At 44.3% G+C, this 26879-nt stretch overlaps 1 protein-coding gene across 1 annotated transcript in view; it reads left to right on the top strand.

Moving 5' to 3' along the window:
• The first annotated feature begins 11282 nt into the window (after positions 1-11282).
• The window catches only part of TTC39C (tetratricopeptide repeat domain 39C), a 109153-nt gene continuing 93556 nt past the window's right edge, over positions 11283-26879 (top strand). The window contains exon 1 of the mRNA XM_049619621.1: positions 11283-12056. Coding sequence (XP_049475578.1) covers positions 11890-12056 — 167 coding nt within the window. The 5' untranslated portion in view covers positions 11283-11889. The remainder of the gene's footprint in view (positions 12057-26879) is intronic.

Genomic DNA, 26879 nt, shown 5'->3' with positions numbered 1-26879 from the left:
CCAAATCCACCAACATTTTTGGAAGAGGTACAAGGAGGTTTGGATTTTTTTTTTTAGTTTTCTTTACCACAGAATGAAACATTATTAGGGTGAGGTGCCCTGTAATTATATTTCGTTATTGTTTACTAATTCTCTGTGGTAGACATGAGTTTAAAAAAAATTTTTTAATGTGTATTTATTTTTTAGAGAGAGAGACAGAGCAAGCAGGGGAGTGGTAGAGAGAGAGGGAGACACAGAATCTGAAGCAGGCTGCAGGCTCTGAGCTGTCAGCACAGAGCCCGATGCAGGACTCGAACCCAAGAACTGCGAGATCATGACCTGAGCCGAAGTCCGATGCTGACTTCGAAGCCGATGACAGTCCACTGACTGAGCCACCCGGGGGCCCCTATGGTAGATGTAAGTTTTGTGCTGACATTCCTTTCTTTGGAAAGAAATTCTCCATTCTGTGTGGGTCCAGTGGGGCTGTTAGCCAGGGTGCTCTACCCTCCTTGCTTTCTCCCCACATGGCCTACACTGGCCAATCAGAGTATTCTATCTTCTAGTGATTGTGTCAGGAATTGCCATGTGACTCAAGCAGTGCCAGTCAGAATCATCCTTGACAATGGGTATATAGAACGTGAAGAGAGAAGGTCTCTTTTCCTGTAGGAGTGAGCAAGCCTGGAGACCAATGTTCACAGAAAAAAAAAATGCAAGTGGGGAGTAGGATCTAGATTCAGAGACTATCACTTGAGAAGATCTTTCATGTTGGTCACTAGCTCATAGAGTCACAGAAATCGAGCTGACCAGCAGTCATTTAGAGTTATAAGGGCTGATAATGTTAGAGAAAACGGAAATCTGGCAGACAAGAGCCTTCATTACTCATACCCTAGAGTGATGGCTCAAGATAAAGAATAGTACCAGTCTCAGGAATTTTTCCTTCCTTCCTTTTTTAATATATGAGGATTTGTGGGTCATTACAATGTCTGGGAAATGCTTCTGGCATTGGGAAGCAGGACTTCTAGACTCTCGCATTGTATAGATGGTCCTGTTACCTGCTCTCTCACTGAAAGTCAGAAAAAGGCCAACCTGTCAAGAGAAGAAGAATCCTGGTGTCAATGAGTGAACGGATCTATCAAGCCCCACAAATGCCAAAGATCCAACTTCAGGCTGCACCTTTTCCATTTAAACCCAATTGATAGAAAGAGAACTTACAATTTCACCCACTAGAGAGTAACACATGATCTGGTTCTCTGCAATTGGCTCTCAGAAGTCTCTAGTCTTCTTCACATTAAATTAGCCCTTCATATAAAATCAGGTGAGCCTTCCATCTACCCACAAATATGACCATGTCATTCATTCCCATGCCTAAATTCCCTACCAGCTCCTCATTGCCTGTGCACTCCCCAGCAAGGCATAGAAAGTCCTTGTGCCCTGACTCTAGCACAACTGTGGTGTTTGCAGATTTCATCTGTTTCGTATGTCCATGCCATTGCTCATGCTGGTCCCTTTACTAGGGATACATTTTCTGCCTCTTTTCCAGACTCAGCTCATTATCGTAATCCTCACAGGAAGCTATCCAGGAATCCCCAGGTGGACCACTTTCCCCCCGCCCCCACCTGCCATGGTCCCATAGCACACAGCATACACCTCTATCTTATGGCCATTTAATATTAGAGTTTCTGTTGGTATGTCTCTCTTCAGCAATTAGACCAGAAGATTCTCAGATTCGGGGGTTGTACCTTCTACAACTTCATCTTCCATAGCACTCAGCATACAAGGCTGGCACATAGTAGGTCCTTGAAAAACATGCCATTGAACTGAAGTAGACCTTGTTATAAATCAAATATGACAGTCTTTCTGATTAGCCAGTAATTAACTCCTCCTAGATAACTGGGATAACCTGTAATTTGTATGATGTGTCATTCCTGCAGTGAACCACTAGCTATGACTATATGTATTGTTACTGGACCCCAAGACCAGGTTCTTCAGTCTCAGTGTTATAGAAATGAACACTGAACTTGAGATAAAGGAAGCAGGTGGAGTTTATTAGAGATAGCTTGTATACAAAGGAGCCATCAAGAAAAAGGAATGTCGATCTCTGAAGGAGTAGTGTGCGAGGCTTATCAAGGCACTTTTCAAAGCGTTGGGGCTGGGAGTGGGACAGCATCCTTCAGTCCCGTGGTCCTTATCTTGTGGTTCTTACTTTTCAGTGGACACAATACAATCACAGGATGTCTTTCTCCACGGTCGACATACTTTTAAGGCCTCTGGAAAATAAAAACACTGGTGCAAGCCGGCTTTAAATTGTTACTTCTAATTTTGCCCAGACAACCATTACACCCTAACGGCTCTTATCTCTCATTTGATCACTTTCGCAGAAGAAGGGATTTGTCTCTAAGTGTATGGAAACTTTTAACCCCTGCCTCAGACCAGTGGCTTTACAGGAGTTAAGTCTCTCTTGTTTACCCTATATTGTCTCAGTATGACATTGTATGAAAAAGAGTTCTATTCAGGCAAATCGTTCTAAATTTGCTTGCATTACTTAATTGAACAAAGGAAAACAATAGAACCGCTATCTTAAGTCTGGAGGAATGAAAGCATTTTTTTTTTTTTAATTTATACAAGGCAGTTTTAGCTTCCCAGGCAAGTATGGTGGGGTGCAGAGATAGTAACATTGCTTGGAGGCAGAAGTGAGGGGCTGTCTACCAGCGCTGGTTACCTTTTCAGAAAAGTAAGGGAACCAAGGTTGTTCCTGGACCCAGAAAGCTGATGTTCTTTGGTCTGGTTTTGGAAACGAAGGAACCCATCCCTATGGTATCTGGGCATCCAGTTCCCCATCTGCGGATATAGTCTGTGTTCTCCTTTTCCCTTTTCCGTCTCCCAGATCTCCTTGTTTTCTCTGTTTTTGTCTCTGAGAAGATGGCAGGGTGAAGAGGGTGAAGAGAAGTGAAAAAAATGTGTATTTTTAGCCATGACACAGCTGAATGTTCTGAGTCTTCTTTTACAACCACATTTAAAAATAAATGTCAAGAGTTAGGCTTTCAGTGATTTCTCAGTGTCCACATCCTCTTCCCTCCTTAATGGGGGCCTGTCTTCTTCTGACTGGTTACCCTCTGGATAATGTTGCTTTCAACTCCGGATATATAAATCACTAGCTGATGGGATGCATACAGTTTAAGATGTTCTATAAAATGCCTTTCATTTAAAGGTCCAGGTACACACACCCCTATCCTCAGTTTAATAATACAACTGTTCAGGGGTGCCTGGGTGGCTCAGTTGGTGAAGCATCTGACTACGGCTCAGGTCATGATCTCACGGTTCATGAGTTCGAGCCCCGCATCAGGCTCTGTGCTCACAGCTTAGAGCCTGAAGCCTGCTTTGGATTCTGTCTGTCTCTCTCTCTCTGCTCCTCCCCTGCTCGCACTCTGTCTCTCTCTCAAAAATAAATAAACGTTAAAAAAAAAAAAACTTAAAAAAAATACACTGTTCATATACAACAATATCAAAATGATTTACCATCAAAATCACATGTTAGATTATGCTTTCAACTCATTTACTGATGAAATATTTCTGCAACATACACAGAGAGTAGGAAATCAGGCCCACATACACAAACATGAGCAATGGGAGATATGCTTTCCAGGAATTTCCACCTGGGCAACTCCTCTTCATAGGGGTGTGTGAGGTTTGCTGACATTAGACCTGCCTGAGGTTCCGGTAAAATGCAGATGCCTGGGCCCCGCCCGGGGTTTGGGAAATCAGATCATATAGCTGCCTGTCTTCAAAACACCTTTTAAATGTAAGCGATATTCTTTCTTACTTTTGGGAAGAGATGACGATGATCAAAATTTATTAGGGTGTGTGTGCACCCTCTCAGTCAGGCCTCCAGAAAATACTAGGTTTTACTGTAACAACTAGGACTTATCCACTATGTGCAACGAGACATATGGTTAAACCTTACTTCAACCCTCACTGGCTGCATGGCATTGGGAAAATTATCCAACCTCTTCATATTTACTTTCACACCTGTAAACTTGGGATAAAGCTCACCTTACGGGGTTACTTTAAGAATTAAGTAGAACAACGTATGTAAAGTCTTAATGTAGCACCAGACATGTAGTGATGGCAGCCAGCAGCCATTTCTGATTTTTAGGGATTTCATCCTTCAAGATGAGGATTTGTGTTTTCATAACAAACTATGTTTTATTCTGCCCCAGATATGTGAAATCAAAGAAGCACACCATGAACTCCCTTTCCCCACTATCTTGAACCCTGCAGTGTAGAATGTCTTTTTAAATTCTTTTTAATGTTGATTTATTTTTGACAGAGGGAGGGGGAGAGAGAGAGAGAGAGAGAGAGAGAGAGAGAGAGAATGTATGGGGGAGGGGTAGAGAGAGAGGGAGACACAGAATCCGAAGCAGGCTCCAGGCTCCCAGCTGTCAGCACAGAGCCCAACTTGGGGCTCAAACTCACGGACCACGAGACAATGACCTGAGCCAAAGTCAGACACTCAAACGACTGAGCCACCCAGCTGCCCCTAGAGTGATTTTAAAAATTTTAAACAGCTTTATTATGATTTACATAGTGAAAAATTCACTACTTACAGCATATGATCCAATGGTTTTTACAAAGTTGTGCAATCATCACCACTATATAATTTTAGAACATTTCAAGATGAGTTTTTCGTGTGTGTGTGTGTGTGTGTGTGTGTGTGTTAGGGAAGCAGCTTGTTTAATAGAATCCTTTAAAAGAAGTATACAGTATTATATACTAGAATAGATATATCTTCCTTTACCTACCTTGGGAGACTACAAAAACTTTTTTTCTTAAGATACTATTTTTTTTTAATCTTTCAAATTCCTTTCTTTTGGAATTTTCTTCAAATTTTTATTCCCATTGTTTTAACTATCTCCAGTTGTGATGGATCTTCTTTTGAAGATAGATGTGAAAATGATCAACAATAGTGATTGGCTGGGGCACATGCGTGTCTCAGTCAGTTGGGTGACCCACTTTGGTTCATGTCATGATCTCACGGTTCGTGAGTCGAGCCCTGCTCTGTTGGGCTCTGTGCTGACAGCCCGGAGCCTGGAGCTTGCTTCGGGTTCTGTGTCTCCCTTTCTCTCTGTTCCTCCCCTGCTCAGGCTCTGTCTCTGTCTCTGTCTCTCTCTCTCTCTCTCTGTCTTTCAAAAATAAATAAAGATTAAAAATTTTTTAAATAGTGATTGACTCCCCTTGATGCCTAATGGGGGAATTGAAACTGGTTGATATTATTTGGGACTCAAAAATCAAGAACTGGCTATTAATTAGTGAGACAACTGTTCTGGTGTGGCCTGCAGACTAATTCTAAAGACGTAAAGAATCGACAAATTAGTAGAAAATCAGCATCTATCAGTGTATAAAATATGTTTTTTTGTACTCATTTAAGGAGGAAATCCAGGAATTAAATGGATCCTGACAAACTCTGTACCAAGGTCTACTATGGTACTTAAAATATTATATTATCGATGTGTATCTGGCTACATGTCTCATCTGCAGGGATGAGGGGGCTTGCAATATTTGTCTAAATATTGCTGGCACTTATCCCTCTTCTGACATGGTGGGAATACTCAATAAGTGCCCAATGAAAAAAACAGAGATTCAGGACACTCAGCTCCAGGATGTCCATACATTTGCACAGGTAATACTTGTGTGGATTACCTGCATTGATAGAAAATTTTTTCTTCAGCTAGTTTCTTAAGTTACTGTGGGGAAGCCAGTGGCATTATGGGTTGGAACACCTGGATTGCTAATTTAGCCCCAGAGCAAAACACAAGTGACTTATAAGTAAGGCATTATTTTATATTAGCGACTCATCTTTCCTTGCAAAGATAAGAGCTGACTGCAAAACGTGTTATACACGTAGGACATAAAAGATGCATTTTTACAATCTTCATGCCAAGTACTTGTTGATTTCCTTGTCTAGCCCTTCAGGTAGTGTCAAAACATACCAATGATAATTAAAGCAGAGATAATTCAGATCCAGACGAAGAACTCTGAAGCCTGGATATTATTCCTTTATGTTTTTTGTACATTCAGAAGAAAATCTGCACTGCTTCCTTGGGCTGCATAAATAATGGCAAAAATATACTGTTTATAGTAGAGATGGCTTAAATTAATCATCTCTATCTGATGCATCTGGTTATTCAACTGTACAGACTTTTTTGTAGCTGGATGTTTCAAGATTCTACCGTTGACAAGTAAATATATGGACAGAAGGATCAACTGACTCTAATTTATATTAGAAAACTAATTGCATGGATTAGATAATATCTTGCCATTATAGTTTACAAAACACATGCCCACTCTTTCATTTACTTGCCTTGAAGGCACTGATTGTCTTCATGTTATAAATGGGAAAACGAAGGCTAAAAGAGGTGAAGTAAAATTGCCCTCGGTCACAAAGTTAATGCCCTGCAGCACCAGAATCATAATCTATGATTTAGACTCCTGGCACAATCCCCTTTCCCCCGTATTTCCAACTCACCCCCTTGGTAGTTCAACCTTACCATACAACTTACGTACAGGGGTTGAGTGCCTATTACATGCTCTAGACAGTCTAGGGAATCTGACTACACTTTAAGATTTGGAAACAAATCCACTCTGAGAAGCAAATGTCAGTGCTGCTGCTTCCACCCAAAATAGATTCACATATGTGGTTAGGTGAACAGAAAGGTATCTCTTCCTTTCTCCTTCAGTCAGGGAAAACTGGGATATGCTATTTGTTATCAGTTAATGTAGGAAAGGGTTCATAACATCTTAGCATAATAAGGCCAGGATGGTCAGTAAGAAGTAAGGTAAAGTTCCATGGGCAGAAGGAAAATCACTTTCTTTTTGAGACAAAAATGGAAATTCCAGATTGAAATTAATCATAGTGGCAAGATAAGTTTGGTTTGAGAAGCTCCAGGAGAAAACCCACCAGTGCACCGAATGGAGCCTCCTGTACCTTTTGACACCTTTCCCTGCCCTCATCAACAGATGCTCATTTGCCTCATATCCCAGGGACTCAGCTGACCCAGACCTTGAAATCAGAGACAGCCTCTTTACAGAGCGACAATTAGTGGACAAAGAAGTCATAGACATTCACCATAGGCTGCAAAATGCACAAATCCTGAGAAGGTACCAAGGGAGAGGGAGGCTTGATTGTTTCTGTAAGGACCAGGGAGGGTGGCAGATCTGGGGAACAGCCAATATCAGCAAAAAGCAAGGAGGCAGGTTAAATGCAAGGGATGCAGAAGGAAATGCAAAGGAATGGGAAGGAAGAAAGAGAGGGAAAGAGAAAACCCCTGTGAGGACCAAGAGAGGAGTGGTACTCCCCACTCAAACACATCCCAATCCAGGACTCGAGTGGGAGGCCTTGCTGCTTGTGCTGCCCAGGGGAGGTAAGCAACTGGAGGAAGGACATGATGCCTCCTTCCCCAGTCGTGTCCCTGAATCTATACAGCAGCAGAGCAATGATCTCACCTCCTGCAAACACCGGCTTAAACCCATAGTATGTCCATCAGGTATATAGTTTGGGGAAAAGCAGATGAAGAGGTGCCCAGTCTGAAGGGGATGGCTTCTTGCTGCGTGGTCACCACTGTGGTCTCCAGGGTAGCCTGAGTATCTTGTCAGAGGCATCCACCCACCCTGCTGGAGAAACAGCCAGGTGGATCCCCTTGGGTCTACCACGTGCTCCTCTCCTTAGAAGCCAGCCAGTGACTCCCCCTGTGGACAGAAAAGGAAGGAATCGGCTGTATAGTTTTACATGTCGACCCTTGACCTGGTTTGCTTTCTAATGAAAAGCTGTTAACTAAATCTTGCCCCACCTTCTGTAGAGTAAAAGGGCTGAGTTTGATAGCAAAGCTAGCATAACAAGAAAACGCAGTGACATTAATTTCCCAGCTCTCCTCCATTTTAGAATTCCAGACATTCTGGGAACCTGTATTTATTTCAACTGATAGTGTAGGTTTACAAAAAGATACATTAAGGTATGGTTATTAGCACTACTAAAAAAATGTTAATATAATCGAAGCGCACACAACAAAATTTTCTTAAAATATATAGTCTCTAGACGTATTTAAAATGTAATTCCAAAAACTCAAAACATGTTTAGAAAGACAAGAGTAAGGAATGTTATTAGTTGTCCCTCTGACACCCGTTTCCTACCTTCCTTTTCCTCATAGACCTAGAATTTTCCAACCATGGAGTTTGGGTGGAATGGGTCTACCTCCAAATCCCTGGAGGGGGCTCTCATTGGTTTATGATCTTGTCTTAATGAACCATTTCCTCCTAACTACATTGATTGGTTCAAGAATGAGCATGTGAAAAAGCACCTGGCCAATGAAATTCAATTAGGGGATTTGGAGTTAAGCATTGAAAAAGGAAGCAGGTAGACCTAGAAAGCTTCCAGCTGTTTGGGGACCAGGAGAGAAGGGCCTAAGTAAGAGTAGGCCCACCAAGTACCAACGTGGCAAAGTGGAGGGGTGGAAAGGTGAAGAAACTGGGTCCAAGTGACAGCTTTGCAGCCCTGGTACAACCTCATTTTGGGGAATCCTTTTCATGAACCAATACATTTACTTTTCTGGGCCATTTGGGTCCGATTTTTCTGTTACTTGCAACCAAGGTAACTTACAAAACATCTACCATGTGAAAAGTAAGACATCTAAAACTGCTCACTAATCCTTTGGGCTTGGGAGTTTCATTTTCCCAATGAAATCTCATGAACCACAAACTCACAGGACAATACCCACAGGAGGTGTGTAGAAAGGAAATCAGCTTTCCGTCCATCTGAGAGCTTTTCATTTCCTCTCCCTTTCCCTTAGTCTCCTTTTCTCCTCTCTCCTTCGAAAAGGACCACTGGGTAAATCCTCTTAGGCTGAAGCCAAATGCACTGCAGACTGCCTTAGTCCTACAAAAGGGTGCAGTGAATCTTACAATTTCAAGTATAGGGTGCCCTAATGTCTTGGTGATCTAGATTTTTCCTTCCTTTTGTAGGTAATACACACCATGACCTCTTAAGTATCCATCATTATCTGCTGTTGCTATATAGTGAAGAAAACATAATCAACCTTAATTCCCTGCCTGCCAGCTAAACCTTGGACAGGTGTCAGTACCAACTACAGCTACCACAGGTATAATTACTGGTTCACGTACTGCCTCTCTTCAGGGTGGTGAGGCCCATTTTGAATCCTCTTTGTATCCCTCATTGTCAAGCAAATATTTGAAAATGTCCGTTTATGATGCAGCTGCTAATCTAATTATGGTATTTGGTTGGGTCCAATTTGGCATACATCTGGTGTATATTACAAGGTACAGTTATCCTCTATCCACATCACCTTTTATGGGGCACGGAGCAGTTGCACTGGATCTTGCCCCAATCATTCAACAGCTAAATTTCGCTAAGTCTGTGTAACCATTGGTGCTAGGTTTCTGAGACAGATTGCTTTAAATTTGCTCATCCCTTCTCCCACCACATTCTCAGCTGCAGGGCCCCAGATACAACTTGTTAATGCCCACAGGATCATCAATTCCTTGATTTCCCCCTTCAGAAATAGGGACACAGAGAACCTTGCTTGGTTGAACTTGGCTGCCTTTTCCAGTTGGGGGAGGGGGGGTACCGGCTATCTGCTAGGTTTGGTATTGCCCTCTTGGCTGCTCTCCCTTGTTGACTAGATTGTTTCAGGGTTAGAGAGGGTAGATGGTTCCACAGATCCAAAGTACAGGAAGCTTATAAGCACTGGGCACGTTGTCAGCTCTGGTTACCAATGGCAATGTGTGACCAGGGAACACTCTCTGGCAAGAGCCCCATGGCCAGTACAGTACCTAGGACATGCGTTAGATGTCCCTGCCCAGTAAAACACACACACACACACACACACACACACACACACACACACACATTAAAGAACACATGGGCAGCTCTGTCAGGATCTGGCACCCAGTGCTGGTTCCATGGAACATAACTCTTAGCATCCATTCTCATGATTAATATTGTTCAAACCTCAAAGAAATGTTACTTGTCTCTTGCTCATTGTCCTAAAAGCAAAGGTTACAGGCTATGAATGCCATGTAGAATTGTGGCACTGCTGATATTTGAGACTAACACTATTTTAAATCCAAGAGTACCTGGATTTTTTTTTGGATTAAAAAAACCTGGCAGATTTGTCAAGTCCTTCTCAGATCACATGAATGCAGTGATTCCTGTATTACAAAGTATTGTTCCCCAGAGGTGAGAATCAGCCATTTTCTTCCTTCTTTTGATATTCCAATTTGTGACTCCAGATGTACTCAAGAATTAGCATGGTGTTCTAAGAATTACACATGACAGCCAAGGAATGACAGCAATTCACATTACTCTTAAATGTGTATATATAAATGTGGGAAATACTATATTGGTTTAGATACATACTCTTGTAAGGGATGGCATGCATCACAGAATAAGCGATAGCAACTTGTATGATGAAATAAAATTGTTTTGGTAATATCTTCTGTGGTAATTTATCATATCATGTGACCTCATTATAATGCTGGATGTGATATGTTCCTGAGTTATCTCTAAACCTGAATATCGCTTTACTTTTTAAAAACGATTTCAGTTTTAAATGCTTCAGCAGAGCAGTTTCTCCAAATTGAAATTAATAAACCACACTCTAAGAACTACAGTGATTTAAGAAAGGTGGTCTGACTTGACATTAAGAACGTAAATTTGATTGCCATAACACATATAGTGACTTTGCTAAAATAAAAGTGAAGAAGAGAAATCTATGGAAAAACAAAAATTACTTGTGAATTGTTTGTCTTTATAATATTACCCACGCACACATTATTACCAGCCCACCATCAGAACAGTCAGACATATGCCATAATGACTAAGTTCTGTCATCTTTGACATTTTACTGATATTCGGTCATATAATAAACCCTAGCTTTATACTTATTTTTCTGTTTCATTGGTTTGAAAGTATAATTGCCAGGGTTATAATAGAAAACACCTGAAGAGCTTAATTGATAAGCTTTAAATATTTAGGTGTACGCCACATTGGCCTCCATTCGTCCTCTTGCCCCATCTCGCAGATATTGGCGGCGGCCAGAGAAGCTGCGAACCAGGATCCGGGATCCTCTCCGCTCCCGCTCAGCGCTGGGCTCCCGGCTGAAGTCCAGCAGGTGCCCTGGGGCCCCGCCCCCGCCGCCCACCTCCTCGGGGATTGGCTACCTTGGGCTAGAGGGCGGGCCCAAGATCCGTTTAAAGTTGGGGGTCGTGGGCGCCAGCAGCACTGGGGGTCAGAGTTGTGAGTGCCGCGCGTTCTCGCTGCATCCAAGGCGGAGTTCCCAGTTCCCTTTGCAACCCGCCTGTTTCCGCGCGACCCCCGGCTCGGCTCTTTTGCAAGAAAGAGTCAAAGTCCGGGCCTCGGTGCCTCGCGAGTGTCCGAGCACGCTTGGCGCGCTGGCCCAGGGCGGCGGGGCACGCGTGCGGGCGGGGTGGCGACCCGGGTCGAGAGGGACCCCGGCGGCGTGCGGGGGCTGCAGGAAGCAGGGGCGGCGGCCGCTCGGGGCCCGGCTCGGCGGGGTGAGAGACACCCGGAAACGGATTCCTCTTGGGTGCCCGCGCGAGGCGGGCGTCTCGCAGGGAGCGGGAGGAGCAGGCGGGCGGGCGGCTGCTGAGTAATCCCCGCGGCGGGCGGCGGCGGCGGCCTGGGCGCTCACGTCCCCCGCCGCGCTGCAGCCGGACCGGCTCCTCCCTCCTCCCCCGGCCCGCCCCGCCCCACGCCGCCCCTCCCCCGCCCCGCTTGGCTGCGCGGCGCTCCGGGCAGGTAGAGCCGGGCTCCGGGCGCGCGGGGGCCGCAGCAGCTGCCGCCCCACCTCTCCTCGGCCCTGCGCACAGCCTCGCGCGCCCATGGCCGGCTCGGAGCAGCAGCGGCCGCGGCGGCAGGACGACAGAGACTCGGCCGCGGCGGCGGCGGCGGCGGCGCCCCTGCAGGACGCGGAGCTGGCCCTGGCCGGCATAAACATGCTGCTCAACAACGGCTTCAGGGAGTCGGACCAGCTTTTCAAACAATACAGGTGACCGACGCGCCCGCCTCCCCCGCCCCGGCCACGCGCCCCTCGGGGCCGGCTCGCGCGCTGCAATCCGCCGCGGGCCCCAGAAGCCTCCTCCCCCTCCCGTCGGTCACTAATCCTCCCCGGCCCCGGTGCCCGGGTCGCCTTCCTCGGTCTGCGCTGCAGCCGGCGCTTCTGCGCCTTTGTCACATCGCCCCTTTCCACCCCCGCCCCGTTGTCCTTTCCTTGCGCGGGACCCGCCACCCGTCCCCCCTCGCTCCTGCGGTCTCTCCTCACTTTCTCGCTCCCCGCCCCCCCAGAGGGGCACCCAGTGCTTGTCCGCTTCTCTCTCGCGGGTCGCCTTCCCGCCGCCGGGTCCGGAGCCCGTTGGCTTGGGATCTGGGACCGGATGCGATTGGAGGCAGCTGGGAGCCTCAAACTCGCAGTGTTGTGCCCGAGCAGCCTTTGTGACACGGAGCACACCAGCTGCCTCGTGCCGGGTTCTGGTGCCTCGCGTTACTTCGCATCATCGTGCATCTTAGATGCTTCTCTTGTTTGAAAACAGATAAACGCGTAACTGCCTGGCAGTGCAGGAATTAAAAAGAAAACTCGGCCGAACTCGGCTTGCGCCCCTCTCTCTGCCTGTCTTCTAGAACTCATTCCTCAAAATGAGTTGCTAATGCCTTTCAAGCGAGTGTGTTTATGATGGACTTGTCTAACTTTAAGAAAATGGAGGGATTGTAAATATACGTAAGCGTGGAAGGAAGAACACGTGTGCTCAGTTAATTGCTTTCTTAAAATCCGCCTTCTAAAAAATGAAAGAACTGAAACCTGGTTGTCTCCTGCGAGTGGGAGGAGCCTTCAGTTTCATTGGGGACCCAAAGCATCTGCTTTCTGGTTCAGGAAACAAGTTTGTGATTTGCCCAGTCTCAAGGATGTTGATTAGCAGCTTCCCTGTAGGTGTTTAGGAGCCATATGCTTCACACTTCTTAAGACCTGAGTGGCTTGGTAGGAATAAGGGACCGATGTGTGTCCGTGGTTAAGAGCCACAGTCTGTGAGAGGAAGGATACAGTCAGGTATCTGACGTCAGGCACCTGATGTTTTCACACTTCACGGACTGGTGGTTCTATGGTTGGGCTTTCACTTCTTAATGGCAAAGCAGATATCTCACAACAATAAACTTTATCCTAAAGATAGTTTACCGTTAGATCACTTTTTTAATAAAAAATCTGAAAGTGGAAACAACTTGGCTTTACTCAGGACCCTTTGTTTTTAAAGCGTACCAGTCTGATTTCAGTCTGAGAATGTACATTTTTTTAAAAAATGTATGATTGACATAGTGCTCTGATTTTTTTTTTTTTTTTTTTTTTTAAAGACTACCAGTTTGTGGTGTAGGAGAGGGCTGGGGAAAGCCTGAGTCAAGTTTACTCCTTAGCTGCTGCTGATCAAGATACAGTGCTTGCATATTTCAATACTTATTGCTTTGAAATGTTCTGTTACTGGTTTTAGTCATCTTTTTTCCCCCCAAACTTTAGTGTACTTAAATAGTACTTGTAGGTTCTGGTATATTGAAAGCATTAAATAAGGCAAAAATACTGTTACCCAGACAATTTTATGTGCTCCTAGCAGAGGGCGGATTCTGAGTGATAGGAAATTTATTTTTTTCACAGAAACAGATATGCACCTAGAAAACAGTTCCTCTGTGGGTGAGTGTGTTGGGGGTGGAGGAGGGGGAAGGTGTCCAGGGAAGATTTACAGTATATAGACAGGAGCTGTCTACTCGGGTTTTGAAATAGGAATTGAAAATGAAAACAAACTATTGTAGTCTCTTTTTTCTTGCCAGGCACGGTGCTGGGCTCATTCCTTTATATTCTTACTATTCTAGGGACAACAAAAAGGTGAGCTGTATTTTCATCATGCTAATTTTATTACGAGGGGCTTGAGTCTCTGTGTTTAGCAAGGACCAGGACACAAGCACAGTGGTTCTAAATCAGGGCTCTTTTCCTTATCTCATTTGGCCTGTCTCACTAAAATTACTATACAGTTGACTGTTGAGTAACAGGGGTTTGAACTGCATGGGTCTACTTCTATGTGGATTTTTTTAATACTGTAAGTATATTTTCACTTGTGATTTTTCTTAACATTTTTTCCCCCCTCTAGCTTACTTTGCTACAAGAATACAGTACATAACACATAGAATATGCAAAATATTGGCTATCGGTAAGGCTTCTGGTCAGTGGTCTTGCTACTAGCAGTTAAGCTTTCGGGGAGTCAGAAGTTACATATGGATTTTTGACTGCACAGGGGTTTGATGACCTGACCCCAACATTGTTCGAGGGTCAACTGTATCTTGATTTGCCCTCTGACCTTATTTTCCAGAAATTTAAGCTTTTGAAGGACTGGACAGTGGTAGCATTATCCCATCAGCTTTCCCTTGAATCATCCATTTTGTGACGTGGGAAAGCCTTGCACTCTTGCCACTTCCCACATGTGCTGCTGATCCAGATTTTAGAGAACACAATTGTGTACAGGTGTGGTTGTGGACCAGCGTCCTGCAACCAAGGTTGTAACTGTAGTTTTGCCACTTTTCTAGGTGCTGACTCAAAATTTGCTTCCTTATAAAATGGGAGTAGCGCACATCATAATGTGGTCGTTAGGATTAAAAATAATCCATGGTAGCTGGCATGGTGTAAGCTCTCAGTAAACACGAGCTAGCTTTATACTTGATGCCTTCTCCACAACTGTGCCTTCTTTTCTTTTTTCTTTTTTTATGCTTTTTTATTTTTGAGAGAAAGAGACAGAGTGTGAGCAGGAGAGGGGCAGAGACAGAGGGAGACACAGAATCTGAAGCAGGCTCCAGGCTCTGAGCTGTTAGCACAGAGCCTGTCGTGGGGCTCGAACCCATAAACCTTGAGATCGTGACCTGAACCAAAGTATGACGCTTAACCGACCAAGCCACCCAGCCACCCTGCCACCCTGTGCTTCCTTCTTGATGACATAGTTTGAGTAGAGGGAAAAATGTCCTGTATGCAGGTAACTTTTATATTTAAGGTTAGCCTCACATAGTGCATATGAGAGATTTAGATCCTACTATGTTAGTGGAAAACTGCTGTTCCAAAGTTGAATGGCCTGCTGGAAAACTCAGCAGTGACTTTATTGTAAGTATTCCAGGAGCACCTCCACCTGCTCTTTCCAGAGCAATTTGGTTTTCTCCTTTGTTAGGATTATGTTGTCACAGAAGACCATCCTTTCCCTACAAGTAAACCTTCCAAAATCCTACTACAGTTTAACAATAAGACTATTTTGTATCTGGTGTAACAATGTTCTTAAGGTCATTTTCTCATGCTACATTACTGGGATGATAAAAGTTTCAGCAACAGCTATGGAATGAGAAATGGTTACTTCATAGAAACCGATTATCATGAAGGCCATTCTGAATTAGTCAAAAGTCTGGATTGTGTCATTTAGATATCGCAGATCCAGGAATTAGAAATAAATGCACAGTAGAGCCTTTCTTTTGAGCTGTAAGAGGCTCGGTAGTTGGGATTCAAAGTGTAACTGTTACTTCTATTGTAACGCTAGTAATAATGTAACAAGGTGCGCTATTGGTGCAGAGACCCCATCTGTGCACGTGGGAGATGTGTTCCCAGAGGTGGAGGCAGATGGATGCTGCCGTGGGCCCTTTGTGCTTTGAGCCTAAAGACATAACTTTGTACCTTTGTGATACTGACCACCTGAAATCAAATTCCTGTTGTTCATCTTTGGGCTTGGTGACCTCGTGCAGCAGTGCTCACTAGCCACCCTCCCCACACACCACTCTTAACTGATGTTCACATGTGTGACACACACTGAGACCTGTAGGTATTGAGACACACGATAGGTTAGGTGATCGTTACATGAACAAGAACAGGCACTAGATATCAGGTGTTGCGGGGTAGGTACAATGGTGTGGAGGTGTATCCATGGCCTGCTTCTCTGACCTGTAGGTGTGAAGGACAGCAACTTGTAACCCAGCTGGAAGGACACTTTTGTAGGGGAACTGCTGTCTGAGCATGATGATGGGGGAGGAAGTTTGGGGAGGAGGGAAATGTGACAGGAGGTGGGGTGGAAAGGGAAGCCTAGGAAATAGTGAAAAGCCCACATGGGAATGTTAAATGGGTGAGCCCTGTGAGCTAGCTGATCAATATTATTAGGTCATCCTGTTTGATGGCTTATTCTGTATTTGTTATTTTTTCAGATCACTGGTTAGTCCGTGTTTCCTGTGAGTCAGCGCTGCTTTTCAGGGTTACTTTGCTGCTAGTGGTCTGGGCAACTCCCATTTTATAATGACCGCGTTCCTCATTGCAGCCCTCACGTCCATGATAAACTCTTGACATACTTTTCTGTTTTTGGCTTGCAGTGTTACTTTTTTACTGTCAGGAGAGGTGAAGCATATTGAGATAGGAGGAAGACAGGAGACATTTGGGGCTCCTGGCCAAAATGAAATTTGTAGCTTTCATTTCACAGGTGGGACATTTTCCCCCCTCCTCCCCTTGTTACTATCATCTCCTCCTGCTTTAACTTCTGGTGTTATTTCTGACTTTATTTTTTTTTTTTTTTTAAACTTTTTTTTTTTTTTTTTATTTATTTTTGGGACAGAGAGCGACAGAGCATGAACGGGGGAGGGGCAGAGAGAGAGGGAGACACAGAATCGGAAACAGGCTCCAGGCTCCGAGCCATCAGCCCAGAGCCTGACGCGGGGCTCGAACTCACGGACCGTGAGATCGTGACCTGGCTGAAGTCGGACGCTTAACCGACTGCGCCACCCAGGCGCCCCTATTTCTGACTTTAAAACACCTGTGTTCTTAGCCTGCCAACACTACCACTAATTCCTGGCTGTAGGTGTTACTAGAAAGTATTATTAAAAAGTCATTGTCCATTAAAACAAGCATATAGTGTTTATAAGGAATGTTCATTGAGTATAAATATGCATACACTTGGATTTGTTATAGAATTTGTAAGTGGTTGTATTACGGAGTACATTTTTGTTTTTTAAATTATAAAAATGGCAAAAATTTACTAAACAAAAGGCAAGAAAAATTTGTGGTAAGGTAATATGTTTACATTTAAAATGAAAGTATGGATCCTAATTGTCTAACATCTTTTACGGCACCCATGACAAAGCCATATGACCTGTGTCTTATTTGTGAGCATGTTGATTAAAGTCGGTCTTGCTGTAGAAATGTATCCATATAATACAGGGGTTGCCAAGTATGGCCCGTGGGCCAGATCTGGCCAGCTGTTTTTGTAAATAAAGTTTGATTGGGACACAACCACTCTCACTTGATTATGTATTTTCTGTGGCTGCTTGTGCAGTACAGCAGCAGTAATGAATAGCTGTGACCATATGGCCTAGAAAGCCTAAAATATTTATGGTCTGGTCCTTTATAGAAAAAACAAAAACAAAACCATGACTGACCCCTGGTACAAACCAGAGTTCTGTCTGGAAAAACTCAAAAGCCTCTGTAAGAAACCTGGGCCGGCAGGCACCTGAGCCTGAGCCCAAAACTGGGGTAGGTACATTAGAGGACAGGAAGAGCTTGTAGGCCACCTGTGTTTTCTGCATGATCTGGCTGTTCCCAGACAACAGCATGTTCGTACCTTGCTGCTAGAGTTTATGGAGAATCCATAGTTGCAGAAATTAAGAAAAGGAGAAGCAATGAAAAGCAGAAATGGTGTAAGGGAACTGGCAGGAAAGACAGGAAACTCCTCTGTTTCGTTTTTTCCATCCTCAACTTAGGGCTGTGTTTTGTTTTGTTTTTTAAACACTCATTCACCCCCGCCCCCCCAAAACTTTCTAGAAAGGTTCCAATTAAATATTCATTTTAATTGGGATTCTCTTAAAAATGTAACTGACTGTAGACTAATGGGAGAACCTATATGTAGGAAATCACCAGAAAAAGTGAATATTCTGTGAGTATAGTATAGGTATATATATGTGTATATACACACACACACACATTTATATCCACAAAGTTAAAGATATAAACCTTAAAAGAATCTGTGTGTTCGGAGTCCTGCATACTGCATTAATAAGTAGTTTGGGGAGATGGCCCGCTCCTGGTTGGGGGACTTACACTCACTGAAATGAAGTTTTGTGTTTTTCTTTATTTGAGAGAGAAAGCGAGGAGGAGAGGGAGAGAGAGAATACCAAGTAGGCTCCACATTGTCAACGCAGAGCCTGATGCAGGGCTTGAACCCAAGAACTGTGAGCTTGTGGCTCGAGCCCAAATCAAGAGTCGGACATTGAACCAACTGAGCCACCCAGGTCCTCTGAGAGAGAAAGAATATTGAAGCATAGAACACTTTCTGTTCTAGTTACCTGAAACCACTTGTAGATCCCCAAACATACCATATTTAAGAGGTCCAGATCTTTTTGCTCAGGTTGTTGTAGCTCCATTTTCACACCCTAGTCTCCTTTGCCAGGATCCCTCTCCTTACCCAGCAACAGCAGTGGAACTTTGAAGAGGCTAATACTGAGAAGAGCTTTAGAGGAGAATATAGAGGATGTACAGAAAGTAGATGGCTGGGCAGCAGAGAATTCCCCTCTTATGTCAAAACTTTGCCTAGTGCCAGATCTACCCTGGGAGAGGGGCTGGGGTTGGGTGGGGGGGGCTCTGCTCTTGGTCTTATACCTTTTCCACCACTTACTCTGTTCCCTGAATTCTTAGTATACTGTTCATCCAGGACATAGGTCCGATTTGGGATTGAATTGCCTTTGTGGGCAAACATGGGAATACAGTCACCACTTAAAGCCTTTTTATGTTGGGAGGGGGGATGCATTCCAGTTTTTGAATAAGGGACTTTGTTGCATTTTTTAAAATTGAGGTATAATTGACATGTTAATTTCAGGTATACAACATAAAAGACATTTGTACCTATTATGAAATGATCACTACAATAAGTATGCTTGACATGCCTCACCATACATAATTACAAAAAATACCTTTGTGTAGAACTAGCCATAAATTTGGTGTGTCAGAGGAGAAAGTCAAAACTGCCCGGCAGCTGATTTGGAGATTGAAATAGGGGCTTTTCTTTGTGTGTAAAGGTGGTTGATGGTTTGCCATTTCACTGCTTTTCCCTAGCTAAGATTGCTTTCTCCATCTCTTCCTCCTTGCTCAAGAATTTCAGAACACAAGAAATACACATATACAACAGGTAGTTACTCCTGTCTTACAGGAAGATGGTCCGTTATTACAGAGTAAACCCCTACTCTGTCTACTGTTTGTGGGACAGTGAAGGTGAGAAGCTGGTCCTTTGAGGAGGTATTGCTTTACTTAATATCTTTCAGTCTGCCTCAGAAATGGTCCCTTTAATACTTTGTCTTGTCCACAGCTGTGATGTCTGTGAAATCACTGGTTTAGGTGGCTTACTTTCACCTAGTGGTTAATAGTAGATGGTGCGGACTGTATGCCAGGCCACACATCAGTCCTGGAATGTTCTTCTTTATTTGATCCTCCTGCAGCGCTGTGAGGGGTGCTCTTGTTATCTCCTTCTCACAGGGGCTGCGGGGGGGGGGGGGGGGAGCACAGTTACTCTGGATGACCTGCCCAAGCTTCCACAGTTGAGTGGGAGAGCTGGGTGCAAACCCAGGCCAGCAGGTGCCAGAGTCTGTGTATTTGACTGCTACACTATACTACCACTCTTCTTAACCTTTACAGGATGAAATGCTCACCTGTGTGCTCTAAGGTCATTTTGGGGCGACATCCCAGTAATATGCAAACCACCCTAACATGACAGGCTGCCAGGGGGCAAGGAGTCTCCCGAAGCTATAGACCCTTTGTGGCTCCCAGTCTTCTATAGGATAAAGGTCCCAGCTGGGCATAGATGTCCTCTGATCTGGCCTGTCCGCTTCACTGACTCTTCCCTCATTCCCCTCCCCACTTGTGCTGGGGTATTTTGTATCCTCTAACTTGTTCTGACTTCTCCAAGATGCAGCTCGTATGTCTGTGAAGAGATGGTATGAGGCCTCAGTGCCCCCACAGGCTCCTTCCATCCCTTTCTTCACTGGTGATGGCTGGACACTGTTTGCACAGCTACCTCTTTGGTATGAGCGAACTAAGACAGTAGAGAGAGGTGGACTCCCTGGTCAGGGATTCCTGGCCTTCTTCTAAAGTTGCTGGAGTAACGTGAGGTCCAAGAGGTCTTCTGGGCATATCCGCATCCCTTTATTTGCCAGTCAGCAAGTGTAGCCCAGGGGTCATGCTCTTTAGGAGCTCTGGAAGCTCGATTACTCAGCCCCCTCCCCATGCTGATGTATGCCGGGTGGGTCTCCTGACTCAGTGCAGGTGCTCTAGAGCAATACCGGTGCCCCCGGAATTGACACACTGCTTCTCAGAACCAGAGAACAGGACTCCTGTCTGGCCTGTCAGCCTCTTTCCTTTGGTGCATTCAGGCTGCCCGGTGCTTCGTGTAGGGCAGTAGGGAGCAAAGCTGCCACTGAGCACACGCTGGCCTTGACAGGTGCAGTCAGAAGGAAGGAGGAGTGCTCTGATGAAGTGGCCCTGGGGGGCGGGGGGCGTGGCAGCGCTGGGGATTGCCGTCCTCTGACTGAGCTGTCCTCTGCTCAGTGTTGTGTGTGGCTAAGAGGCAGCCTATGCTAAGCGGCCAGTCCTTTGTTGTCTGTTATCAGTCACCTCCAAGGCTCTGGGATAACTCTTGGTGGGGGGGAGGGGTGGCATGACATGTTCCAGTGATACTTGCCTCTTAGGTGGGAGAAGGCAGGAATCTAGCTTCCCTAATCCCAAATCCCTGTCCTGAATTTCAGGAAGAACTGGTCTTGGGGGGAACTTGGTGGCTGGGAGCAGGGGCTCTCAACTGTATCAGATCTGATGCCCTCTTTTCATAATATATTGTAATTCCCTTCCTGTGATCCTAAAATAAAATCGGCAGATGACATGACCTGTTCACAGTGTCTAAAGGTCCATAGAATGCCCAAATGCTATTCTAAAGGAGAAAAAAAAATTCGTAATATAAAAATTGCATGTATTTTAAAATATAAATGGTCGCTACTCTTTCATCCGATGATGAAGTTAGGTGCTTGCGCCTGTGTGTAAGGACTACCTTTGGATTTAAGAAAAGATCAGAAGCCATTCCATAGAAAAATGAGAGAGAGCTGGTGCACTTTGAAATAAAAGAGGTGGGGAAATACCTTCACTGAAGTAGGGATAATACGTCAACTCCAAAAACACTGTTGAAGTTGAGCAAGCAAGGAAGTGCGACATTTTCGCAATGAGCTAGGCTGCCTGTGTCAGGATAGCATCAAAATCATTGGTTTCCTGCGCTGGGACATGGGATGTGTGCTGACAGTGTGTCTCAGAAAATAGGTCTCCCGTCTTTAAATCCGTCGCCAAGCCAAGTGCTTTGGAAACCAGACCTGTAACAGCGGTCTAGGATGAGAGGATGAATTAAAAAGGCTTATAGGGAAGTTGAGGCGAGGATAAGGGGGTGGGGACAGTATGAGAGTAAGAATAAAACCCCAAATGATTTCTCTATTCACTTTTTGTGATGAAACTCAATATGGTACAAATTTTGAATATAGGATGGCAAAAATGAAATCTATTAGTGAAAATAATTGGTATCCAGTATTTCATGGCTCTTTAAAAATTTGTTTGGCTTTACACATATTTAAAGGAGCTTTCAAAATCCCTGCTCCATTTGGCATGAGGTGGCCACACATGCTGGCTGGTGTCGCTGCTGTGTCCCGTGCTACAAGCCGTGTTGCTGTTGGTGGCATACTTCTCTAAAATTGTGAGTAAATCTTGGTAAACCGTATATTTAAACAGTGCCAGCATGACCTTGTACTTCATTGCCAATGGAAGTAGGGTTCAAAAGTTGTTGAGAAGTTGTGCAGGACATGGGACAAGGTCCAGGACTCTCCCACGTTGCAGGGTGTCTTACATCCATGGCCCATTCCACTGTTGTCACTGTGTTGCCCCCAAATGTCACCGTGGATTTCTGAAACCCCTCTATTGAGAGGCACTGAGCTTGGGGGCATGAGGCTCAAGACAAGGTTTGGTCTCTGCAGCTGGAATCTTGAGGCTGCAGGGAGCAGCACAAGGGTGAGGTCTTTCTGGTGACAGGAGAAGGGCTGCCCAGGCTGCTGTTGCTGCTGCTGAAGGAGTGTGGTGAATAAGGCGGGTCCTCCATTGCATCTGTGACAGAGCCCCGGGTGGGGTGCCTCCGGTGCTGGGCCCCACGCGTTACTACTCCTATACGCTGGCTTTTCCAGATCTCTGTCTCCCTCTCCCTCCTGCCCCATGCCTGCTTCTAGGGCCCAGAGAGCTCCAGGAAGGGCTCTTAGAACTGGTTCTTCTGTCTCCCGCCATGTGGGTGGAGAACCCCTTCTCTTCTTGTCACTGTGGGGCTAGCTTGCAGGACCCATGTCTTTGCATCCTTAGGTGACTTTTTTTCAGAGCCCTAGTCTGTCTTCCCTGTCCCCACTCAAGTCTTCTTAATTTTTAATCTCCGGGTATAAACTGGTGCATGGGTCCACATCCTTCTCATGGAGTGAGCAAGCTTTTTGCTAAGTAGGTTACACACACACACACTCAGGCCAAATCCCCAGGAATCAGGACACAGTTACCCCAAAGTTACACAGCCAAGGAGATGACAAAGTGATTCTTCTCAATTGGGAGGAAATAGGGCAGAATGCTTCATGATGATTTTCTGTTCCATTGGGCTTAGAAGCAGCAAGCAGGAAACACCCACATATAGCATTTCATCTCTGATAGGGTGCCTCCATACACAGATGTAGAACTTCTCCTGTCCCACCCTCAACTGTGATGTCAGCTGCATCCCGTAATACATGTTTACATGTTAGTTCAACCTGTTCTTCAGCTCTTGATGGCACCATCCTGTTCCTTGCTGGGTGGGGCTCCAGGAAACTTGAGTCTGGGCATGATGTGTCCGTCTCTGAGTTCCTACAGTTCACGACCATGATTTGCTGCCTTTCCCACGTCAGCCTTCTTGCCATCTAGATAGAGGCCTTTTGCTTTGTAATTGTGCTTTCTTGCCTCCTGTAGCAGCCCTCCAAGTTTTACTTCAAGTAGATCACTCCTCCAAAAGTAACCATCACCAGATAAACAGATTTTTAAATGTTTGTATCATTTTATCTTTATCACAAGTAAAAGTTTTGGTGCTATTCTAACAGGGCAGAGAATGAGGGAAAATGATGTTTTGTATCTGAATCCAAGTTGAATTTGCTAAATGACAGAGATTCAGGTTTTGAGAAACAGTTGGATTAAACTAAAATCCATGCTGCTTGACCTCTTTAGGATTGCTCCTGGTATAATGAGTCACTGTCAAGGCTTCAAGTGTTTCTTCCCCCTCCCCATTCTGAACAGTGAATTGCAGAACCTCAGGTTCTGTATTGTCAGCTGATCTCTGGAGCAAGAAAGGACTTTATCTTTGCTTCTTGTAAATCATGCTCACCTTCTTTATTTATGTCTCAAAGAAGCAGGTTGAATTCAGCTGCATGCTTGTGACTCTCGAACTATCCAAGGTGAGGATGAGGCTGCTTTTTTGTAGGCCTGCGGTTGTTGGAGTAATTGGGTTTCTCCCTTTCCTTTGCATTATAGCAAAGTGTGCACCAGTTTTATTGCCCAGGAAGGAGTTTTGTTGATATCTAGAATGTCATTTGCTTCAGCTGTTGACCACAAAGATCCAAATGTTTTTTGGTTATTTATTGACTGATGATTGATGAGACACTCATTACTTTGAATTATCAAAATCACACCTTGAGCAAGAAATGATTTCTTTTCATGTAGTGCAGAAAAAGAGAGAAGGGCCATGAGAGAGGGGCCATGGCTGTCTAAAGTCTTAGCCAAGGGACCTGTCATATTGGAATTCTTAAGAAGTTCTTGTTCTGGTGAAATTGCTCATGTAAAAATGGCAAGAAATGAAAGAATGGTTTGGGTGTTTTTCTGTAGCCCCTGTGTGGCATCTCAGATCTGGGCTTAAGCTGATAAGAGAGTTGTTGTCTCTAACTTGAAATTGTGAGTTTTTCTCTCAATAGAAGAATGTTGGATTTTATTTTAGAGTGAAATAAAACCAGACCTCATCAGAGCTTTCTGTGTAAGCCTACATTTATAGTTAAGGAAGCTTATGAAGAATGAAGGAAACACAAATGAAATTTTCTTGGGCCTGTGTTCTTCTAAAAACTAAAGGAAAAATATAGGTTCCCTGGTGAGAGACCCACAATTCCATATGAAGTTCAGTGTTGTTTACTAAGACCTATTTTACTAAAAGTTTATTATGAAGAATACGCCTGTAGTTTCACTTTGAAGTCTTTGAGTAATAGAGAAATCTGAAATTTCGAATTGATTATATAAAATAGTATTTGAATTGCTTGTATAAACAGCTGTGTTTAATCTTCAATTAAAGTATTCATGCAGTGTGTGGATTATTGACACACATAATACAGGGACCCTATTATAATTCAAAGATGAGAAAATATGTAGAGCAATTTTGTCATTTTAAAGATAACCCCTGTTGGAGGATTGGTTGGAAAGGCTTCTTAGGTAATCGATAAAATTTTTTTGGGTGATCTCTTTGGAAGTTGCTAATGATGCTGGTCAGCCTGATATTGGTATAGAATGGAGATGATTGAGTTATCTATGTGTGATTTATGATGGAGAAGGAGCTAATGCTAATGAGTTAGGAAGATATTTGATACACATTAATGACAGAATTAGGAAAACTAAAAAAAGTTGACTTTATTTAGCCCGAAGAGTTATTTTCAGAATAGATCAGTAACTCTAAATGAGCATCAGGCCTTAGCAATAAATGAATACGAATTAGCAAAGCTAGAGAGGAATCGGAATAAAGTTAAAAGTATTACAGTCTTGTAATCATACAACAGTCTTGGTTTTTGCTTGCGTTACTGTGCAGGCAAATGGTAATCAAGTGGTAATCAAGTGGGTAATCAATGCTTACTGTTAATGCGCACTGTGTCACGTGCATTTCACCCTTAATCCCAATTCTCTGCACAGCCTTGAGGATAAATAGTAGTGTTATCACTTTGCATGCAACAACGGGAAGGCTAACAGAACACAAGTTAAAAAGATGGTGAGTGGAAGATCTGAGCCCATCCCCAGAGTGTATGCTATTTCCCCTGCTTTCTCCGAAAGAATCCTCTTGTTATTGTTGAGCATTACCCAGCAGTATTGCGGGCCCCTTGTTTAGTTTGGTGGTCTACTGCACGTTTGGTCTTCTCGTGCTCCACTTGAAACAAGGTTATACATACCAGAAGTCTAGAAGGCTCTCTTGGCACCTCCTCTGTCTTACTCATCCTCTGTGTTTCTCTTGCCATTCACTTCTCTTCTTTTCCACCACCAGCACCTAGTTAGTGCAAGCCTCCTCTGACTTAGATCATTGCAGTAGCCCAGCTGTCTTCTTCATAACCCCTGTTCCTTCTGCACCTCTCACCATAGTGATCTTTTCAGTGTGTGAGTCTAATTATGTTGCCTCTGTGCTAGGCTGAAAAACGGTTCTCCAAAACAGTATCTGTGTCTTAATCCCTGGAATCTCAGAGTATTACCTTATATAGCACCCCCCCCCCCAAGGAAAAGTCTTTGAAAAGATATGATGAAGTTAAAGATTTAAGATGGCAGGATCACCCAGCTGTATCTCTAATCCACCCAGATTAGATCGATGCACTCATGTCCTTATAAGAGAGCAGCAGGGGGAGATTTTACACACAGGAGAAGCTGATAGGAAAACAGAGCAGAGAGAAAATTTGAAGATGCTTATGGCTACCATAAGCCCAGGAATGCAGTGGTCACGAGTACCACACCACACTACTGCTGCAGTAGCCGGGGAATGGATTCTCCCCTAACGCTTCCAGAGGGAGTGCAGACCTGCCACCAGCTTACCTCAGCCCGAGGAAACTGATTTCAGGCTTCTGGCCTCCAGAATTGGGAGAGAGAAATTTCTGTTGTTGTAAGCCACCAGGTTGGTGGTAAGTTGTTAACAGCAGCCCCAGGAAACGAATACAGCCTACCACTGCTCTCAGGATTAGGACTAGAACCTCCCACAGGAACTCTGTGGCGTGGCTTGGCCCTGCTCGGTTGGTCCCTTGACCATGTACTGCCTAATCTTTTTTTTTTTCTTCTATTTTCAATATTGTCCTTGTGTTCCTTATAGGTTATAGCTGTACAAAGCCCAGTGAGCTCATCCTGTGAAATAGACTTATAGCTCTGTTTTTCATCTGACGCTTTATCTAAAAATGAAAAGTAAAATTGCTTTAAATTGACAGTGATTTCGGTCTTAACAAGCTGTAGAATCTGTATTAACCTTTATTTAAAATATCAATACTTTGCCAAGTTTTATCCTTCTATAGCCTCTTCTTGCATTGCTGTGCTGTTGCTCTGCTCTTTGACCTCTAACCACCATGGTCTTCAGATTCGTGAAGGTTCTCCACAAATCCTGTTCCTTTCCTCTGGTCGTCTTATCTCAGTTTGTAATTATACAGAGATAGCACTCGCTTTGCTTGGTTCTGATCTGTATGGGTTTCAGTTACCAGAGTTTAGTTAAGTAAGACCAGATAACAGGGCTCAGATTTCAGTTACCCCATGTTTGAACTGTGAGTAACGGTATACACAAGCTGCTGGCTTCAGCCTGCAAGTCCTCGCATGTATAACAGATATATGTCATGGTCAGTGACCATGTCACTTCTATCAGAGTCTGCCTGTGTTGGTCACTGTGCATCTACCTGTTCATTTCCCACACAGACCGCAAAGTGTGTCCTTGTGTGCCTCCTTGCCTCGTAGGGATAAACCCATATGACATTTCACAAAAATGGA

This window comes from Panthera uncia (genome assembly GCF_023721935.1).
Source record: "Panthera uncia isolate 11264 chromosome D3 unlocalized genomic scaffold, Puncia_PCG_1.0 HiC_scaffold_8, whole genome shotgun sequence".
Taxonomy (NCBI): domain Eukaryota; kingdom Metazoa; phylum Chordata; class Mammalia; order Carnivora; family Felidae; genus Panthera; species Panthera uncia.
The sequence above is the reverse complement of the archived record's forward strand: the minus strand, read 5'-3'. Positions and strand labels throughout refer to the sequence as shown.